The 21454-nt window shown below is 34.1% G+C and overlaps 1 protein-coding gene across 1 annotated transcript in view; it reads left to right on the plus strand.

Moving 5' to 3' along the window:
• Nucleotides 1–21454, plus strand: part of CFAP47 (cilia and flagella associated protein 47) — a 291654-nt gene that overhangs the window by 37004 nt on the left and 233196 nt on the right. Inside the window, exons 18-26 of the mRNA XM_057411837.1 lie at nt 116–246; nt 1353–1475; nt 2916–3047; nt 4295–4372; nt 4950–5094; nt 6673–6767; nt 16700–16868; nt 19843–19943; nt 21114–21273. Of these exons, the coding sequence (XP_057267820.1) occupies nt 116–246; nt 1353–1475; nt 2916–3047; nt 4295–4372; nt 4950–5094; nt 6673–6767; nt 16700–16868; nt 19843–19943; nt 21114–21273 (1134 nt within the window). The remainder of the gene's footprint in view (nt 1–115; nt 247–1352; nt 1476–2915; nt 3048–4294; nt 4373–4949; nt 5095–6672; nt 6768–16699; nt 16869–19842; nt 19944–21113; nt 21274–21454) is intronic.

Raw genomic sequence — 21454 nt, forward strand, 5'->3', positions numbered from 1 at the left:
GGCTTAGTCTTCAGTAATAGACAGTAATTTCACTTGAATATGCTTATGTTATTCTAATTAACAATTTGATAACTGTATGTATGCAATAACATGTAAATTACTCATATTTACTTAGGCTTTGTGGAGGCCTATAGAGATCTGGAGTGTGAAGTTGTTTGGCATCCACGGTACAGCTCTCCAGAAGCAGGAGAATTCAAGTTGTGTGTGCATAAAGGAAACACAATTACGTTGAAATGTTTTGCAAAGGTAAGAATTTGTGTAGAAGGTATAGAGAAGCAAAATGTGTGGTTTTTCAAAACAAGTAATTTCTTAAATCTATTTTTATTATGTATTTAAAAATTGTTTTAGTCTCATTCGTCTTCTATTTGAGATGTTTAAAAAGAGAATATTGCTCCAAAGACATGAATGGAGAAGGCAAGACAAAGACAATTTGCCTTTTTCTTGCCTTCGATGATATACCTTTTTTTGCACCACAACTTAGTTGTCCTTATATACAAAGTGGTAATTACTATTCTTGGCTTGCTTAGTTTAGCCAAACAAAGGTTGAAAGGTGATAATACTATAGACACATATATGAAGGGATAAAAATCAATCTGTGTGTGGGAAGGTATATCAGACAACAGACTGTAATATAATTTTGTGTTGGCATTTGCGATAATTTGAAAAGCAGTGCTCTGGATAGTCTTCTAAACAGTGAAATTCATCTTAGGTTAATCATATCATATCTTACATTACATGCCAGGGAGTGCAAAGGAGAAAGACTCATTCTTTCTTTCTTTCTTTTTTTTTTTTCTTTTTTTTTCCTCCCTGAATTGTACAGGCTGCATGCCCTAGAACTTCTATTTTGGGAGCCAATAAAAACTTTCCCTTCCTTTTTATGTGCTTGCTTTATCTTTTAGGCTTTTTCCCCAGTAACTTTTTTCATTTTCTTCCTTTTCTTTTGAAGCCTTGGAAATTGCTACATACATGAATGAGAGTGTGTGTAAGTTAGAATACTAGCATTTCTACTGCTGTTAAAAACTGTGAAGTATCTTGTCCTGATCACACATTTAGGATGAAAAGAAAATCACACAGCTTATGCTGTTAAATTAAATTTAATTAAAATATTTTTATTTGTCTTGAAATTAGCCCAGAAATATCTCTGGGGTTGTCTGTTCTCTTTGAATAAAGTTCAATATGTTGAGTAAATATTGTCTCACATTTAAACCGTGTTTGTCTATTTGAATACTTCTAATTTATGCATTTCTACAAGTATAGTAATTCATTATATAATGAAAAGAAAATTAGGCTGATTTATGTATTTGCACTTAGTAATATGTAGTTTGCTTGGTTTTCCTTATTTTTTTTAATAGCTTGGTGCTACTAAAGTTCAGTTTGTGGAACAAAGGATACCCTTCAGTCATAGTCCAATGGGCTTATCTACTTGTAAGACAGCTACTCTTCGAAACACAGGATGCAATCATGCTTACTTCCAAGTAAGCTACAATTATTTTTAACATATTTAAGTTCTTGGGCTGGGGAGGAAGAAGGGAGTTAATTTTATCAGATCATGTTAGAGTTTGTGTTCCCAGTTATTAGATACATGCCTACTTAAATTTTTGTTTGGTTTTCTGAAGAAGCAATATTTATGTGAATAGGAATTCGGCCCTCTGTCAAATTTGGATTGATGGGTAGATGGACCAACAAACAAGCAAAGTGGTAATGGTCTAAAAAGTTCTGGAAGTCTCATGAGAACCAGTAGTGGGAGTAGAACCTCTTACTGGCGTAGCATGTGTAAAAGCAGTTACAGCTTGGATGCTTTTATATTTTGAGAGGCAGAGCAAACTGGCTATCATTCCTACTAGCTGTCCAGGCAGTACATGCATAGACCTAGAGCAGACACAGCAAATGTGATTACTAACATTTGAGAGGAAGATAGGCTGTATTACCAATTGGTTAAGAGATGAGCTGGATGCCAGAGTGTGTAAAGACATAATACACAAATTAGTAGGAAACCTAACTTCATTTGTTCTTCTGATCACACAGTAATTTGCTCTATTTATTTAGTGAAACAAAAGAGTTTTCATTAAAATCCTCAGAACTTTTTTTTACTACGTTACTATGATACTAAGAAATTTGATTATTTTGATTTTTACCTCATTTTCTGTTTATTAATGGAGCATTGTAATAAGTATTATTACTGCACTCTTGGAGGATAGATCTGAATTAATAAAATCTGCATAATCAATAAGGCAAACACACCCAGCCTTGTAAGCCTTCGTATTTACTTTTAAGCCAAGAGATGGCTGCTTGGTCTTGGTCATTATCACTTGTGTAGCTATACTTTAAAACGTTATCCATTTGAAGTGCATTAGAAGAGAACAATTTTTATTTTGTCTCTACTAATTGTGTTTAAAATGGATATTTACTAATAGTATTATTAATGAACTTTACAGTATTAGAATCCTGTGACCTGTCTTCTTACTGTGAGTGTCAAAAAAGAGCTGAAGAATTTATCTGTCACTGAAAATATGCATTGTAAGATATTCTGGAGATTTGCTAGATAGCAAGTTTTAATTTTAATTTGTTCTTGAAAACAACTGGAAAACAACCTGAAAACCGGAATGTGAAGTTTCCAACCAGTGTGCAAACATTATTTTATAGTAGAAACTGACAGTCATCATGTTTAGGAATTTGTTGCTTTATTTTGTTTACGTGTATTTTTTTCTCAAGCTTCTAAGTCCAAGTTAGCATTGCATGCTATGAATGTTCTTGTGAGAATATAAAATCTTCATTATAGATATACTGGTATTAAAAAATACCCAAACAAAATTCCAATACCCCAACAAAAATTCAAACTAAATCTCTCCCCACTTCCTTTCCCCAAACCCACCACCTTTTTCAGAATTATTAATGTTTCATGTTTGTGTTTGAAGGTTCTTGATTCAAACCCACTGCCTGGAATGATGATCTCCCCTTCTGAAGGGGTGGTACCTGTGGGAGGCTATGCTGATCTCAAAATCTGTTTTAATCCAACTGCAAAAATGAATTTTGATACAAAAGTGGAGGTAATCAAAACTGGAAGAACTTTGTCTTTTGAGTGTTATGTTGTCTGTTTATGTGTGGAGGTGTGTGTGCATTTAAGCATCTTTTGGATTTTATCTCCAGTGTTCTAATGCTTGGGGAGGCGGGGGGAGGGGAGAAGAAAAAGGTGTTTTTTATCAGCAGTTGATGGCTGCTGTAACCTATTCTGAATGTTGTCTCAGTCCTCTCTGTTTGAACTGATCGATACTATACCTTTGGCAAGCTCTTGAAAGTGACTTGTGGTTGTCTTCAGAAGATTATATAGGCATATCCACTGCTTTTATGATTTGTATTGGAGCAGGACTGTAACACTGCAGTGTCTTTAATTTCTTGACATTTTTTTGTGGTCATCTCAGAGGTGGATTTACTAGTAGACTTGATTTGATGATGGGAGTGCAATAAACAACAAATCCTATTTTGTTTTCTGCATGCCTGTTTCCTGAACTTGTTCCTGATCAGATAAGTGAGAATGGGTAAAAGTATACTATCATGGGGCTGATCTTTGCTACCTTTTTCTGACTGTAATCCTGGATTATCCATCTTCTGTGGCTGCCTACAGTATGAACTCTAAAGCTAGTATCCCTATCATTTTTCTACTTCTAAACCAGATTTAGCATTGCTCAAAACAACAGTATCTACTTCGTACCAGGATCTCTGTCAAGCAGTCTGTTGTAGTATGCTTTCCAGTCCTCTCATTTGCTGAATAGATCTAAACCATCCACTCAGCTTAAATTTAACCCAACCACTTATCTTCCTCCTGTTGGACTAAACTGTTCAACCTAGTGACACAACTTCCTGCAGTGCTTTGTTTCTCTGCTGAAAACTGGTATTTCCTAAAAATTTGTGTGGGTTTGTTTTGTTTTTCTTTTTTTTTTTTGTCGACAGTTATAACCATCACAGATATGGTATGCCACAGAGGCATGATTGGTTCTTCTTTGAAGCCACATCTCACTGGAATCTGTATATAAATGTCCTGGAAAATGAAGATATTTTATCTCTTTATATTTCCATAACAGAAATGCATTATAAGAGCATAATTATATTTTCATTACAAATTAATATGAGTGTCTTTCTCCCCTCATTGTCTCTGGGGCAGGTTGTTTGGTTGGTGTCTTTTTTTTTTAAAACAAAAAACCCAAAACTTTTTTTTTTTTTCATGTAACTATGACTGATTTGGTGAGATACTTACATGAAAATGACCTTGTCAATTATCACACTTTTGTCCACTCAGGTAGCAGTGCGAAATTCAGAAATACTAATCCTTAGGATTGGTGGATTTGTAGAGGTCCCCGAAATAAACATTGATGTGGTAAGTATAAAAAATTGGTAGCAATTGGTAAGATTGATAGTGTTTTACTTTGTGTGGATGTCAAAGTGGCTCATCCCTACTTCATATTTTTCATTTTTCCTTATACTAACTTCCTGAGAAAATTATCAAAGAGAAAAACTTCAGAAGAGAAATTAAAAACAATATGTATATATGCCCATTGCATTAATGGTAGCTGACAGCCTTAGCTTTTGAACTGAAGAATCTGGGAAAAGCATGTTAAAAGGGAGAGGATTTCCTTAAGGTGTAGTTATGGGGGAGGGGGGGTGGGGTGGGAATCAGTAAGGAGCAAAGGAATCCTCTGATCTGTTTACCGAGGCATGAAAACTTTTCTGATGGTGTAACAGGACTTATGTATTGGTTTCTTAGCTGTTGCATTTTATGTCCTGGAAAGATTTTGATAATAAGAGTAATTTAAGACAATTGGTTAAAAAAGGCTGTTATTTTGTTAGAAATTGTGAATCTTTGAACAATTATATTTTTTTCACACTCTGGTCAGTAATGTGCTTGACTTCGTAGTGCTTTGACCATTTGTTTTTTTTTTTCTTTAAACTTACAGCAGCAATTTGACTTTGGTGGTGTTTATGTCGGTGCTACAAAATCAATTCCCTTTTTGCTGCAGAACAAGGGACATGCATGTACCAGAATAGAGTTTGACTTCCATAAATATAAGGATTTTGAATTGAATGCTAATGACCAGTCAGGTATTTTCTTTTGCTGTATCAGAATTTTCATTATATGAAGAATGGATAATGGTAAGAGAATAGCTGTAAAGCTATTTCTGGTATACAGATTTTCCAATTTAAGAAAATCTAAAGCAATTATTTTAAAGGTGCTGCTTAATATAAATTAAGAGTAGGTAGTTTGGTTTGCCTGTAAAATAACAATTGCCAAAAGTAAGCATTTGGAAAATGTCAGATTGCCTGTAGGGATTTTCCTCCCCAATTTTTTTTTCTTTTCATTTTTTGTTTTTATTTTTCTCTATTGGTTAAGAAGTGTTTTAAAAACAGTTTGAATACCTCTTACCAGTTAAAATTAAAAAATTTAAAAAACCCCAACCAAACAAATCCAAACAACTATACTCATTTTCTATTCATGGGCTCCTGCCCACTGTTTAGACAATGTTTACCCTTCAGTTAGTTCATCATCAGATGATGGGTCCAGACTTGTCTTTTTCCTAATGGTACAGAGTGTTTGCAGGTTAATCACAAGACCTCTGTTCTTCATGATGCCCGACTCAGAATGACACTGGGGCAATATGTGGAATCAGGTTGCTATTCTTTTGTCTCTTGATATAATTAGTGCAGATTCATATCCTTCACTCATTGTTACTCATCCCTTTTCTACTTCAGTACTGGCATCTCCTTTCCTGTTCCAACTTCTTTAGTCACGAGAGAATTTTGCAGCTCTGCTTATATGGCCTCTTATTCCTGAAAGATCAGAAAATCAGAACTCTTTCTTTTGAAATATAGTATTATAATATTTAGCTTTATCTTTATGTAGAACTATATATGGATTATAAAAAAAATGTATCTGACAAAAGCAGAAGGGTTTTCTTACCATATGGTGGTAGATGAGGGATCCTAGCCAGTTGTCTTAACTTGGAAAAGAATTGTAAGACTATCTGCAACAGCCAGCTGTCCAGCATAGGAATCATCTTACTGCACATGATTTCTAGATCAGAGTTTGTGCTTGAAACAAGTAATGTAACATCCAGTCAGGTCCAGTACTGTTCAAATGGTGAATATTGGATGAACATTGATCCTGGTGTTCCAGGATGAATACTGATCTCAAAGGAATGTTAACTTCTTTGTTGGAAACCTATGCTTCTCCCAGTGCCTTAAAATTGGACATGAAAGTCTGAGAAATGCAAGTCTTATTGATAAAGTTGTGTAGATCATGCCTAAAAGTAACTTAGAAAAACAGCTTCAGCCGACTATTTTTCTCCTTGTGATTTTAATTTTCTTTATTTAGTTAGCTGGTTTTGCCTAACACTTTTATTCAAAGGTAAATGACAGTGTTTTTTGTTTCTTTTTTTTTTTTTCTGAACTATTACGTTCTCGCAAATCAAAAGCTTAATGAAGATTGCTGGTGATTAGCACAAAATTACCCTTAGAATCCTTATGAGAAATACTATATTGATTCCTAACTTTGTGAGAAATGTTTACCATACAAATATATAGATACCTTATGCTGGAAATCACTTTGAAGTACTGCAACTGTGATCAAGTTGATATTTAGGGTAATAACATCTTAATTTTATTCTGAATTTTGTTTGACAGTGTTTGATGACTGTTCTTCAACGCCTTATAAGTATTCAGTTAACTTAAAGGGAAAGTCAGCTTTGCAATGCTTGTTGTCCTTCATGCCAAAAGAGGTAGGTTTATGGGTGGTGATTATGCTAAATTAAAATTGTGGTCAGTGATATTTCTACGGTGAAAGAATATAGACATTTTAGATTCACATTTTAGTGTGTGCAATAGTTTTATAATAATAATCCAATTCTTAAGAAAACAAGTTCTGAAATAACCTTTATATAACCTGCTGCTTTCCTAAAACTTTTGCATACACGAAGAACACACACTATATCAATGACTGAAAAATGGAAAAGGTAGGAACTTAAATTGAATTGCATTCATTAAATCATTCAACAAACAGCCATTTTATTTTTGGAGTTATTCATGCTTCAACTCTCATATGACCAAGAGACTACAAAAGTAGAGGAGTTTTATGTGCTGTAAAGATTGGCATAGTTGCTTTCTGACTGAGCTATTTGAGGGAAATAAACTGAAAATGTGAGACTTAGTTGGTTAGTTTTAAATTATGAAAACAGCATTTTATTGGCAGTAGGTGTCAATAGAGAGTGCTACAGCAAATTCTAAATCTAAACCTATTGACTAGCAATCTAGAACTTGAGGATTTGGGGTTTCTACATATTTGGAGAACAGTGAACTGAAAGAAAACTTTGATATTATAGATCAGCTTCAGAACAAGCAGCTGGGGATCACTTCTATAGCACATAAACCTGTTGCATTAGCTGCATTTTTTCCTTAAAAAATAAAATCAGAAACAGCGCATCTTGGAAGGGTTGACAATATTCTTTTCTAATCCACCTGCCCTCCTTTTTAGCACTTTAGTTCTGAATAAAAGGGAATTCTTTTGTTCAAAGCATCACTCAAATAATATTTACATATTACAGACTGTGTCTGGTAAAACTGTGATTTTCTTTCTCTTATTACTGTCAGCTTAGATTCTGTGTACAGATGGAAGCTATTGTGAAATTACTGATGGGGTGAATTTATAGCAAATTCACTACTCCGAGACGATTTTTCCTGACAAAACATGAGTTAATCGATTAATAAAAAATGAGCTATTTCAAACCGAACTAATTTTCTCCTATAGCATAGGAAGCCATGAGGTTAGGGAAGAAGCAGTAGATGTATCTTGCATCACTGTCAGATGCATTCTCATAATCAAGTAGTCAGATTTACACTAGATTGAAAAGTATGTAATTGCTTGCAAAATGGTACCTGCAGAATATCACCAGTGACCTATTGTCAAACTGGAGGGAAGATCAGTAAGGAAAAATGCTGACATTTTCATTTAAGTATGAAGGGTCAATCATAGAAGTTTATGACTAGATAATGCTGTTGGAATGATCTATGTGTATGGTATTATACATCGCAAGTTGAACAAGTATTATGAGTAGAGGCAGACATCATAGTGATTTGTGTGAATAGGAATAATGTCAGTAAAGCAAGTAAAATAGTTATTCTAATCAGTGCAGTTAACACTTCAGCTGCAACACCTTTCTCAGTTTGGGTACCACACTTAAAGAAAGAAGTGTGAAAATCTCCCTTGAAAAGTAAGTCCAAAAGAAAACCCTGGAAATCATCAGAAGTCCAGAAAGCAGAAACTGTGTAAAAAATGGATCTAACTTCCAATAGTTTGTGGAATATAATTTATATAGGCTTCTTCACTGCAGTAGATTAGTAATGAGAAGTGGGTTTAAATTATGCCAGGATGGATTAGATTAAAAACTCATTGTAGAGAAAAGAGTAAAATACTGAAATAAACTACTTAAGAAGAAGTCTTCATTATTGAAGAGTCTTAAGAATGGGTTGGAGAAGCAGCACCAGAAATGATTCAGTCTGTCCCAAGAGGATAAGTAATCTGGCAGACAGTCACATTGTAAAATTGTATTCTAGCAGCATGTTTTTGCTCCAAAGATGAAATTCTGTCCCCACACAGGCCAGCGTTAAGGCTCATAGTAATTATAATGGTACTCCTTAGTGGCTGTCTCTTGCCAAGTGTGAAATTCAAACCAATTAAAAATAACCAATACAAAGGAATATAGATTTTTAGCTTAAAATGATGAAATTGGAGTGTGGAAATGCTCTTACAAATAAGAAGGAAAAGATTGATTGGACCTTTAATGAATAGGTATATATTAGTACTGTTCTTACAGCCAAGCTTTGAAACTTAATTAGTTTTGATTTTTATTTTACCAGTAAAGTACTCCGAGATGCATATTTCATTTACAAAAGTAACTTGTTGCAACAGCCTTAAAGAACATTTTCTTTTTCAGTTTAAAATCATAAGTGTTCAACAACATTTTTAATTTTTTATTCAAATTGAAAGATTGTCAATAGAAATGAGAAACAAAATACTGCTCCATAACTGCCAGTTAGCTTCTAGTAAGCCATAGATATAACACTAAATAAAGTAAATGGTTGCTTAAACTGTAATAGCCTTCTGTAAGAAGTTTTCAAATCTTCCAATTTGACTGGATCTGCTTTGTGGCTACTCTTATTTTTTAAGAAAACCGACCACCCCACAACTACTGTAGGATATATTACATCTATTGATTTCAGATTTCTCTATAGGGTTACCTGATGTCATCTTTTTTTAATGTTTAAATTCTGGGTATAAGGTGTTTGTTTTTTGTTTGTTTGTTTTGTTTTTGTTTTTTTTTTTCAGTCTTGAGAGTAATTTTTGGCAAACATAAATTCAGAAGTAAGGGAATAAAAAAATTCAAAAAATGAAATCTTCCTGGGGCACCTTATGCCTTATAACCAACTGATAAGTGTTGCTTTAATGAAGTGTCTTTATTTCAGTTGCCTGTTCTCTCCACATACTCGTAGATTCTGCCTCACTTTGCCCTTGGCACTGGGTAAGCTCACTGCGCAATCAGTGCTTCCCTTCTGCTCAAGTATTATTACTGCCTGCCTGTTAGGGGGCAGCTTACTCATTGCTAGGCACAACATGCCCAAATACACTTAGGACTCACAGGCCATTGGTGAGCACAAGTTAACATCACTGGAAGTGAGTGCAGCATTGATAGCTGGTGGTAATAGCACTGGTAATGTAAAATGAAATTAACTTTGGAAACTAAATATGTTGCCCAGTATGGCATGACTAAAGAGCATCTGGAACTACATGTAACTCCTAGGATGCTGTAGGTTTTCTTTAATTTAACTCCTGCAAAGTAGAATACTAGTAAAAGCATAGTTCTGGTCCAGGTACCAGCATCTCTTGTTGTGATCAGAAAATGTCATTAGTTAGTGATTCTTAAAACATTCACAACTGGATCCAAGTTCTTTATCATTCTACCTCACCTAGATTCTCCCCTTTTCTCACCAGATTTCTTCCTTCTCTTTCCTGGATTTAAAGTCTTGAAAAAACTCTAAACTTCTCTGTATATTAAACTTTCCCTTTTCAGTTTTCATGGTTGCAAATGCTATTTCCTGCCTCTGTAATTGGAACAGCTGCTTCTCTGATCTCATCACCATTTTCTGGACAACTGCTCTTACCCAGTTTACCTCCAGCTGCTACAAACTTTGTATATCCCATTGAGTCACATTTTTTTCTGTCCACCTTCTGGTTCGACTAAAACTGCCTGCTGTTGTAGTTGGTACTGACAACACTACCCAATATTCCAACAAAAATTCACTATATCAATGCAATTGCTAAGAAAGTAGATACTAAAACTAAGGAAAAAAAATGAAACAAAATAATTCAGGAGCACTGATAAATTACAAAAGCATGAAATAATTTTAATATGCTTTAGAATTTTATTAAAACTACTTGGATTATTAATGTAAGGTTTAAGTAATTTAGACTTGAATGCAATCTTGAATTCTTCTAAAAATCAACTTGGCAATGGCTTTCCTTCTGGCTTCAAAGCAACAAACAAAGTAAATGCATAAGAACTCCAAATACCTCCTACAATTCTCAGTAAACCTTGCGATGTACAAATATATGTGACATCAAATGATGCTCTTAGAGATGAAGTACATTGCCATGGTTATAATATATAAAAAAAATTTAAGATAATTCTCCCAATATTCTAAGTGGTAAAATGAAGTAATTGTAGATAAGGCTAGGATGGTGCTCATCACAGCCTGGCTCTGCATTCCTGTCTCAGAAGGTGTTAGAGGTGATGGGGCTCTCTGCCTCACTGGAGGAAGTTTAATCTTGGTGTTTGTTGGCCATGAAAGTGACAGCAGTATACAAAAATAAACTGGTAAGCTAACAAATACTTCCTAATATTCCTTTTCCTATTTATATACAGGCCATATGCTGCTTTCTTTTCTGCTTGGACATAACTTTGAGACACACTTCAATTATGTTTTAGGTTTTTTTTTTCACTGCAATTTAAAGGGGTTTAGCCAGCTGAATGTCTGATAGGCTAGGCAGGGTCCTCTCATTTCAGAGCTGAATAGTAAGAAATTTTCTGGTAATTACACAAAAAATCCAACGAAACAAAACTCCCTATAACTACATGGCCAAATATCTGCAGCACCTAATTACTAGCATTATTATTTATAGATTGCTAGCAGTGATTATTTCCATACTGAGTTTTAAATTGTACTGTCCAAGAGGCATAGAAGCATTGCTTTTCTGTTTATAGTTCTCTTTCTGCAAGCTACCTGTCCAGGTAACAGTAAAAAGCACCTCATTCCTGCGGTTTTGTGCTGCCACAAAACAGGCAATATGCGGTCACTTTAAATATATGTGCGTCTTTGTCCCTCAGCTGTTCCTGTGTTTCTCCAGGCACGAATATCCATTTGCTAGCAGCAGTCTTGTAAGGAAAGCAAGCAAAACAAAGAGCAGGAGTGTACTGCTTCAAAATTAATTAGTTAATTAATTAAGTAATTTTATTTATTTATACATTTAAACCCTGCTGGAAAATAGCAAATAGTAACATCTTGGAAAAAAACCACAAAATACCCAGCTGTGTAATAATGAAGCCTACAAGGGCCTTTGATTGAAATAAATACGGCAAATAACACCTGTCAGAGCTTATTGCTTAAGCTTCTTGTAGAGAAGTGACAGGTGGTTTTGGGTTTGATTTTTCTGGCATTTTTAATGATGTAATTTTTTTTTTTTTTTTAATAAAAGAACAGAATTCATGGTGTAAGAATGAATTCTGTGGAAAATCTGCAGCTGTGGAATTACAGGGGATTGCTGGTGCATCTTGTCTGACCATATACAAGGGAGAGATTTAGTTTTACTTCAGTGTTTTGAATGATGGCTTTGAATGTTAGTTACATTATTCATTGTGGAAAGCTGCTTTATCTGTGATATAAAGCAGGGGAGTTTAGGCTGCGTGAAAAATTTATGTTTAAGAAAAAGCTAATGTTACATCTGAGTGTAGGTTGAGAATGTATACAATATACAGTTGCAGGACATAAACACTTGGTTTTGCAGTTAGGTTTAAATTTAACTCAAACAAGGTTTTTGTTTTGTTTTGTCTTTTCTGATGTAAATTTAATTTTCTCTCCTTGTTTCACTGCTGAATCTGTGTGTTAGTGTTATGAAGAAACATTAAAATCAGTGTTTAGACAAAAATTCAATGACTTCTAATGCTTCAAGATATTTGAACAGTTGGCATGTTACTGTATGATAAATACAAGACTATTATCCTTTACAGATGTTGTAACTTAATTTTAAGTTATGAATTAGCTTGCTGGTTTTCTTGCAATTCCCTGTGAAGTTGTACTGTGAAAGCAAGTACTGTAAATTTAGGGAGATGCCACATACTATTTGTGCTGATTAAACTGTATGATTCCTGGATTTACCAGCAAAACTTTTACTGATCCTTGAGAATAGATGATGTATTGTAATAATAATTATCAAATTATGTTTTTTATAAAGCACAAAATATATTGTTGCATTGGGGTAATTAGAGATAGAAATGAAATAACTGCTTTGAAAGTGTTTTTGAAGATGTTTTTTTTTCCTACTCTCAGATTTCCTTGCCTTCAACCTGACAGCTATACTAGAGTTTATTTTTCTTATGCATTAATATTTATATAAAATACCATTTTAATTGTCATGGTTGATGGGGTAGTTGTTCACCCTTTCGTTTCTTTATGTATAATGACTATTTAGGCCTGAGGCAGGAAGCTATTCAGTTATGTTCACTCACCAGTTTTGGACTGAGAGCTACCATGCTCTTTGTAGCAAACCTACTTCAAGAACTCAAATAAGTGTCTGTAGCAGGGCTTTCTTGATCAGACTGATTTCTTGAAATCAACAACTTCGATTTGTTTAGCAAGTCTAGCAAAAAAATTTAAAGGTTTTATAAAATGCCCTCTACATGAAAGTATGCAGGAATATCAGTTTTATTTAAAGAATTGTTATCTTCTCATGGCAGGCTCCATATGCATGTCCTTTTCTGGCATATTTTGGAGATATTCTCTATGAAGGCATTACAAAAAGCTCATTTGTCTTACATGACAAGTCTTTTTAAAGCTTCTTTTGAAGTATTTCTATTACTAAGACAACCACTTTGTAGATGATGCAAATGTGCATAATTAAGTGTAAATCAGGACAGGAAAAATATTTCTTCTAATGTTATAAACAAGCTTGAATGTTTGTGAAAGAACTCTCTCTAAGGCTGATTGCTTTGTGCTCCTCCCTCTATTCTCTGGTTTATGAAGTTAAATGCAGCTGCAGAAAAATATCTCAAAAGATAAATAACTGTAAATTGTCAATAGATTATTTAAAAAGCAGCTGTAAGTCCAGCAATAGTATAAGGATTTTTTTAAATAGTCATTAATTTTTTTTTAGTATACAATCTCCATAATAGAAACTTCTCTCATGCAAATTTTAGAGATTAAACACAAATAGCATTTCTTTTCTTAAAATGTGTATAAAAAGAATAATATTTATTCTACTTGCAAAGTTAAGTAAAAAAAAAAAGACATTTTAATTCTGTTTACTAATGTGTGTGTGTATGTGTAGGAATCACAATGTAATTTCTCCGTATATAGACTTTTAACAGAATGTTTCATTTGTATACAGGTTAATGTGTATATTAATGAGGTAAAGGTGAATGAAACAAAAGTTCTATGATTTTTTTTCTCAGTTATATAAAGACATTTCTGAAAGTTATGCTGGTTCTGAATTTACACCATTGTACTTCAAAGCAAATGTAGGTTTTCAGTGAACGTTATATCTTACATGTAGTGAATTGCCTTGCACTCATTAGGTTTTGTTTGCCAGTTCTTAGCAAATAAAACCCTTGTTGCATAGTAAGACTAAAACAAATTTTCCTGGTAGTGGGGATGGAAAACACACTTTGAATAGCTGCTCTGAAAGAGGGATAAAGGGATTCTACCGTTAGTTGTCTGACCTAAACATGTTAAACGTAACAGCCTTGATGAAGAATAATTGCAGTGCTAAATTGAACTTATTTGCATATCAAATGATGTAAGGATATCTAGTATAGTTTAAGCATTTGAATCAAAGAATCAGAGCAGTTTGGGCTGGAAAGGACCTGGAAGATCATCTAGTTTCAACACCCCTGCCATGGGCAGAGACACATTCCACTATACCGGGTTGCGCAAAGCTCCATCCAGGATGGCCTTGAACAATTCCAGGATTGGAGCAGCCACAACTTCTCTGGACAATCCATTCAAATAGCCATTACCAAACTTAAAAAAATTAGTGTCATTATATTGTTACATATGTCGCACACACTAGGGATGGAAAGTATTTCCTATCTCTTTTTTCTTTTTTTTTTTTTTTTGGGGGGGGTAGTTTTTGTAGTTCTTGTAGTAGTTTTTACTGTAGTTCTTGGTGTTTCAACTGTTAAATCTGCCCCTGTGGGGAAGTACCTGCTGGCTATAGGGAGCTGTCAAGGCTGTAAGTAGTTCTTAGAAACTGAGCTGTGCATTGAGATGTGCAGTCATCTTTTCTCTGTTGTCCTTACAGTGATCCATAATGCATAGGAGATAAGTTGGTTATTTATGCAGCATTTTGCATATTACATGTCTGAAGATATGTGCTGGGTACACTATATCCAATATAGCAAAATTTTCATACAGCTGAAGGAGTGTAACAGAATCTTTGTGTTGTGTCTGTGTTGCGACTATTGCATGAGATGTTTGATCTAGCAAGTCTTGTAATCTCTTTCTAGTATTGGTTCACTTTATGTATGTAAGTTCTCTCTTACATATGCATTTTAATTGCTAGCAGGGTTACAAAATAAACATGTATTCAGCTTTTCTCTATAAAACTTCTCAAGTTTTTGGAAATAGTTGTGGTTTTTTTTTTTTTTTTTGAGGTATTTCAGTCTTTAAATGCAATGCTTATTATTTTCTACTATAGAAAGAGATAGTTGTTTCTCCAAAACAGTAAAGAGCCACTGTTAGTAATGTGAAATCATGTATTTCACACATACTTTGAAGTGTAAGGAACTTCTCACACTCTGAAAAAAATATCCTTTTCAGTCTAATTTTAAATTATGTGGTTTTATTCCACAAGAACATATTTTGAAGATGTAATTTGATGAAGTATTTTATGTGGGTGACTTGATATACTAAAAATAGAAGGGTTTCTAAATAAAATCTGGAGTTTTTTACTCAGTCTTTGTTTGACACAACTCGAGCTTTAGTTACTAAAACTAATGGCATTCACCATGTTAATTTTGAAAATTCTATGTTATTAAATCTAATAATTATCAGATTTGAAGTATCTATATCAATCAAGGTACTGTGGAGATCTCTCTAAGAAAACTTCCCCTCATCCCGTACTTTCCTCCTGCTAAGCACAAATGCAATATACTCCACAGGGCTCAGTACGCATCTCGCTTACCAGGAGTTCATAACTGTGTGTTACAAACTCTGCTGGAACTCCAAAGAGTGTAAGTGTTGTGTACTTGCTTCTCATTATCTAAGCCCTGTGATGATTCTGTTAGAGATGGTTATATGCCTCATGTCCTATCTTAGGACAAAATTATATTTTTCTTTCATGTCATTTTATTCACTGCCACATATGTGAAAGTGAAGCATGATGCACTATTTTCTGCAGTTTTGGAAAGCTTTTAAATGATTCATAACTTCTATATATAGCTGGTTTTACTGCAAGTTTTAGCATCATGCAGGTTTTATAGGCCAAAATCCTTTCTGGAGATTTCAGTGGCCTTCAGGATGAAAATAGAATTGAAGGACTCCAACAGTGATTTCAGTGCAGAAGTTTTGTTTTTAATTCCACTACTTTTGTAATGGCTATCTGTACCTTCTTTGTCTGGAGAACACACTGCTCTAGCATGTTGATCCTTGGAAACAAAAAGCAAGAGGCAAGAAATGCCTCCTTTGGAAGTGCACTGTGAAATCAATTTGTCCTCTCAAGTGCAGAGGCTGTCAAAAAGAGGAATTAGTATAAAACATGTTATCCTTTAAATTCTAACCCCCAGTTCTTTAGGGATGTGATTGCAGAGACAAAAATCAGACTCCTGGAATTTTGAGATGCTCAATGACAATGATGTTAAGTAGAATTTTTATTTGTGGGGTTTTTTTTTTGTTTTGTTTGTTTTTTTCCCTGAGGTATCTCAATTTTTAATTCACGCTTCACCATGATCTCAGAACCCATTTTGTTTATTCTGGGTATGCTGTCACAGCTTTTTAGAAAGGCTTTCTTAACTTACATATCTTTGTTTTTCCCCTCTTTGCTCATGATTATGCATTTTAAACTACTGCCCCCATCTTTGTTGACTCAGGAGAGTGGTTGGAGAGGAACACACCACAGTGATTTATCAGAAGCCTTGTCTGTAGCTGTGCTGATAACCCTGCTACTTGTAGACATACAATTTTCCCACAGTGGTGGAAAAAAATGGCAGGCCACTGCTTACTTAAAGGGTTGATACTGGCAGCTGATAAACTATCATCTTTTACTATCAAGATCAGGTCCTAAATTAATTTCAGTATTTCTTCTGAAATGGTAATACCAAGCAGATGGTTCAAGAAGTACCTACAATTTCTTTGGGAAAGTGACCACAGTGATGTTTTTGTCCTTTAGGTGGCGGCATATGACTTCACTCTTCCAGTTAATACTCCTCTGGCTGAGTTCCCATTGGCACAGACAGCTCGTGGATCTGTAACTTCTGTGAGATCTATGCGGCACCTTCTTGGTGCTTCACCACAGATGGTGACTGTGGCTGTTCCACTCTGCAGAGTTAAAGCAATTGGTAGGTAAACTAGGGACTTATGCACATGGTGGATACTTATGTGTGTAGTGATGTTTTTGCTTGTAGTCTGATTGCAGAGGATTGCTAGTTAAGAAAAATTTCATTGAAAATTGCATAATACATGAATTTTCTGGATACCTGCAAAATGTTAAAATTTTTATTTGTATTTTTAAACGTGTAAACCTGAACTTTCTTTACATAATTATGATGTGCTGGGAAAAAATAATAATTAATAGAACCATTTAAGTTTACTAAAACTCAAGTTTTGTTTCTATTGATTCATTAGTATTTCTAGACCTTAATCATGCAGGCCTTAGTATTTACAGCAGTTCATCTGAAAAATGTGGAAAGGTAGTATGTAATTCATACTGATTTTTTTCTTTACCCTGTCAAAACTAGGAGCTCTAGATATATTTAAAACTTGAAAATGCCTCTCACTGCCAGTGATCCAATTTGAGAGAGCAGGTGGTAGTGTAGTTCATTTGCTTTGGTTTGCTTTTGTATGCAGAACTGCACCCTTCTTCTGGCCTGTCAGTTTTTAATGGCCAAAGTTACAGGCCATTTGCCTGCAGCAAGAAATTGATATTTTAGATGACTCTTCTCTGCTTCTCTTGAAAATAATCCGCGGTTCTCTTTAGTCTCCTGTCTGTTCCTTATAGTCATGTAGACCTACACATTGTGAATTCTTGAATCCACTACCTTTCCTTATTCCAGGTTTTAGTGTATAGTCACTGTTCATTTGACTTAAGTTCAGAGTGTCTCCCTAGAATGATGTTTTTGTAATATTTGAACATCTTGGGATCACTGAGGCAGGCTTGGCCAATTAAATGCATAATGTAGGGTAAAAGCAACTCCAATTTTTTAGATTTTTATCTATGGCTTATTATTTTCTTTGTCTTTCTCTGTAGGATTTTAAATTAAGTCTTTCTTTTGAGGTCTTTTAAAACATCAAAGAAATCTGGGAGACCTTCTTTAGGTTCTGTGATGAAAGTAAATCAATATTAAATATTTCTAAATATCTTTAGTTTAAGAACATGTAGAATAAAGGTAAATGCATGTGAGACTATTACAAAGCATGTCTTTAAAAAGATCATGAATCAAAATGACAAATTACTAGAACAGAAGTTATGTAACCTGAAGAAAAAGAAAATGTTTATTTCCTTTTCCCTTTCTTTGTGGAATAATGAATACATTAAATCAATAGGTCTTGCTAATAGATTATAATCCTATGTAAATGTTATTACAAATTTGTGCTTCTGCCACAAAGAATTTCTTCAAAGTACCATTGCTATTACTTGTAGGCGAACAACAAATAATCATAATATTTAAGTGATTATATAATATTTTCAGTTCTATGAAATAGTTGAAAAAAATGTGGCTTGTATTTAAATTTAAATATTTGAATTACATTCTTACTGGGAATTTTAGTGGACTGGGAAAACAGCGAGAAGTCTAACAAATGTCTTAACCACTCGGTATGTCACATGATCATACAGATGCAGGTAACTAGCCAATTTTTTTTGTACTGTTAAAGAGAACTTGAGAATTTTATTACATTTATGATAACTTAAAATTTATATCTGTTACTGATTCATTATTACAGATTATCACTTTAAAAACTAAAAGTGGGCTAAAATGCATCTTGCAAATTCTAGTGCTTTATGGCACTTTCCATTAAGTATTTTATTTTCTTCCCTGTGGCAGTTTTTGCAGTTGACTGGGATTCAGACTGCACAGAACAGTGCAGTTGCTACTGAAATCAATAGATTATATCTGGTATTTGTACTAGGGATTTTTCTGAGAAAAGAATCACAATAATCTCGGAGGGGTCAACTGAGACTTTTAACTTCAATGTAGTCAATGTGTTTTCGATTTATCATGGATCTTTCTTCTTTTATATTATTTTTAAAAAACAAAGTTTGTAGACAGTTTCAGCACCAGGGAAGGAAGGAATGTCTCTTAAATACTTGTAAGACTTTTCCCTTGGAAACTGCTTATCAGTATGTAAGAAAGCACTGAAAGAGTAAAAAAGCCCAAAGCAAAATAGAAAACTCAAGTGGAAAAGTACAAGCCCTACCTCAGCCAGACTTAAAGGAAGAGGACGTATTATAAATCTAATTGACCCCATGTGAGCTGTTTCTTTTTTTTTCATGGGGTGGGTAATTTCCTGCTTATTCTTTCAGTCATGCCATGTTTTTCTTGTGCAGGCAGTTTCTGTGAGAGGTGAGGAATTTGTGAATGAACAAGACATAGTTGCATATTGGTAAAAGCATTCCAGCAGATTAGGTTCCTACTTCAAAACAATATTAGTTTATATGCCTGTGCTTTAGGAAATATGGATAGTATTATTGCTTACGTATTGTGAGATATGTGATGAGGAAATTCTTTGGGCTTTTAGGAGAAGAGAATTGAGCAACACCCTTCATCATGAAGTCTGAAACAAAATTGCAGATTTTAATAAAAGGATACTTTAGACTTTCTAGGTTCATTTTCAGCATTCAATCGAGATGCAGAATGAGGCTATAGGAAAATATACCTCTGTTTTTCCAAACTGTCACTTTAAGCTTCCTCCTTTGTGACACTTTCTTTGTTGCAGCTATATGAAATTAAGAAAAATGCAATTTATTGCAAAATATTTCAAGCCTTTTCTGATTACTATTGTCACAAATGCTTTCATCTGCAGTAGAAAGATCATGTGGATCTCTGTTTATAGCATCTTTATATGAAGAAGAGATGCTGTAAGTCTGGTAGATGTAAAATTTAAATAATGCTAATGTGACTAAAGAATCATAATAGGACAGAAAGTAAAATCACAGTAATTTTTTATATAGCATGGGAACAACAGAAAGAAAATACAGCTTTAAAACAAGGAGAGAAATATTTCTTCTGCAGAAACAATGATTTTATGAAGGGACTTTGAGGAAATATTTGTCAAAATAATGCTGTATAAACAAATTATTTTTTTTTCCAACAGCACTTAACTCACCACTGGAGTTCTCCACAAGGGAACTTAAATTTTCACAACATTCAAGTGGCTTATATTTCAACATTGCTGAGGAAAGTCTCAATTCTCAGGTATGTAATCACAAGTATTGTTATAGTTATTTTTGGCTATAGCTTCCAATTAGAAATGACAGAGAAAAGAATACAGATTTGGAACTCAAAATTCAGTCATGTTTCAAATACGTGGTTAAAATATATGAGTTTTCCCATTCTTATTTTGTTCAGTTGTATTTTATGTTTTCCTTTTGATTGCTAGAAATTTTTCCAAAACTCAAAACTGGTCTTCTCCTGACTTCGTGATATATGGTGAAGTGTGGGCACTATGAAACAATGACCATGAATTGTGTAATAAATAGCTTCCTCACAAAGATTTTTTGCCTACACTAGTAAACTGGGCAGTGACAGTGCAGGAATGCAATTAGGGTGCCATGATGGCCCATACAGTTAAATTGCTGTCCCAGTGTGTTGCATGGGACAGCTTTAGGATAATTGAATAGGATAATTGAATTGAATAGGATAATTGGCCAGCACTATTCTGGTTTGGAACATATAGAATTTGACTGTATGAATGCAAAACATAATAGACCATAATTTATTGTTTCTAATTCCCAAAGTCTTTGTTTAGAAATTGTACAAAATTATTGTTGGCAAGGATGAAAACACTTGAAACTTTTTCAAGTATCTTCAGAAAGCAATAATACAAAGTCAAGGTCTTTTCCTAGCTATGGATCTGTTAGGAGATGAAAGAGTAACTCTGAGGTAAAGGAAAGGAAATTTTTTTGTTTCCACTCTCATCAAATGAAGTTGAAATAATGTTTTTTGAAAAGCTCTTCTGAACGTCTTGCTTTTTCCACATATCCACCTGTAAATCTAGATGTCATGAGCGATGCATTTAGTGCTTGCTGTGCTTCATCAGGAAAACCTCTTAATTTCTGAGTGGCTAAGCACTCCAACCATGATCTGTTCATCTAGTTACCTTGTATAAATGAGTTTTTTTATTCTGGAGAGGAAGTATTGCTCTTTATGAATTTGGAGAGTGACTGGAAAGCATCTAGTCTGAGCTGATAGGCATACTCATCAACTTACATTTGTAAAAAACTGGGCTTCATTGCTTTCTAGTGCTTTCTTACTTTTGTTCTGATTGCAAAAACAATGCATAGGATAGAGCAATATGAAAAGTATCATGGTGTTTGCTGCTTTCTTTCTTTCATCACTTCTTCCTTTCTCTTCAAATATTTACAGAAGCTTGATCTGAAGAATGTCTCAAGGCAGCAGTTGACATGGAAAATAAATCGTGACAATGTAGGCAAAAATACAGAAGATGATATTTTTAAATTTAGTCTGCAGACTGGATTTCTTGATCCTGGACAAAAAATCAGTATTGCTGTAGTCTTCTGCCCTTGTAAGTAATTTCCTGAATTTTTCACAGATTGGTTTAAATGACTTTTTATGGTGAATCATAACTAGCACTTGTTTCGGTTAACTTCCAGTTGACATGACTAAATAATGAACTGAAATGCCAAGAGAAAAGTTTGTTGCGGTTCAGAGAAAATAAGACAGCTGCAGAATGAAAACAAGGCATA

Source organism: Pezoporus wallicus, unplaced genomic scaffold (assembly GCF_028554395.1).
Source record: "Pezoporus wallicus isolate ANWC-B61680 ecotype Strahan unplaced genomic scaffold, APGP_CSIRO_Pwel_v1 contig_1438, whole genome shotgun sequence".
In the NCBI taxonomy this organism is placed as follows: Eukaryota; Metazoa; Chordata; class Aves; order Psittaciformes; family Psittacidae; genus Pezoporus; species Pezoporus wallicus.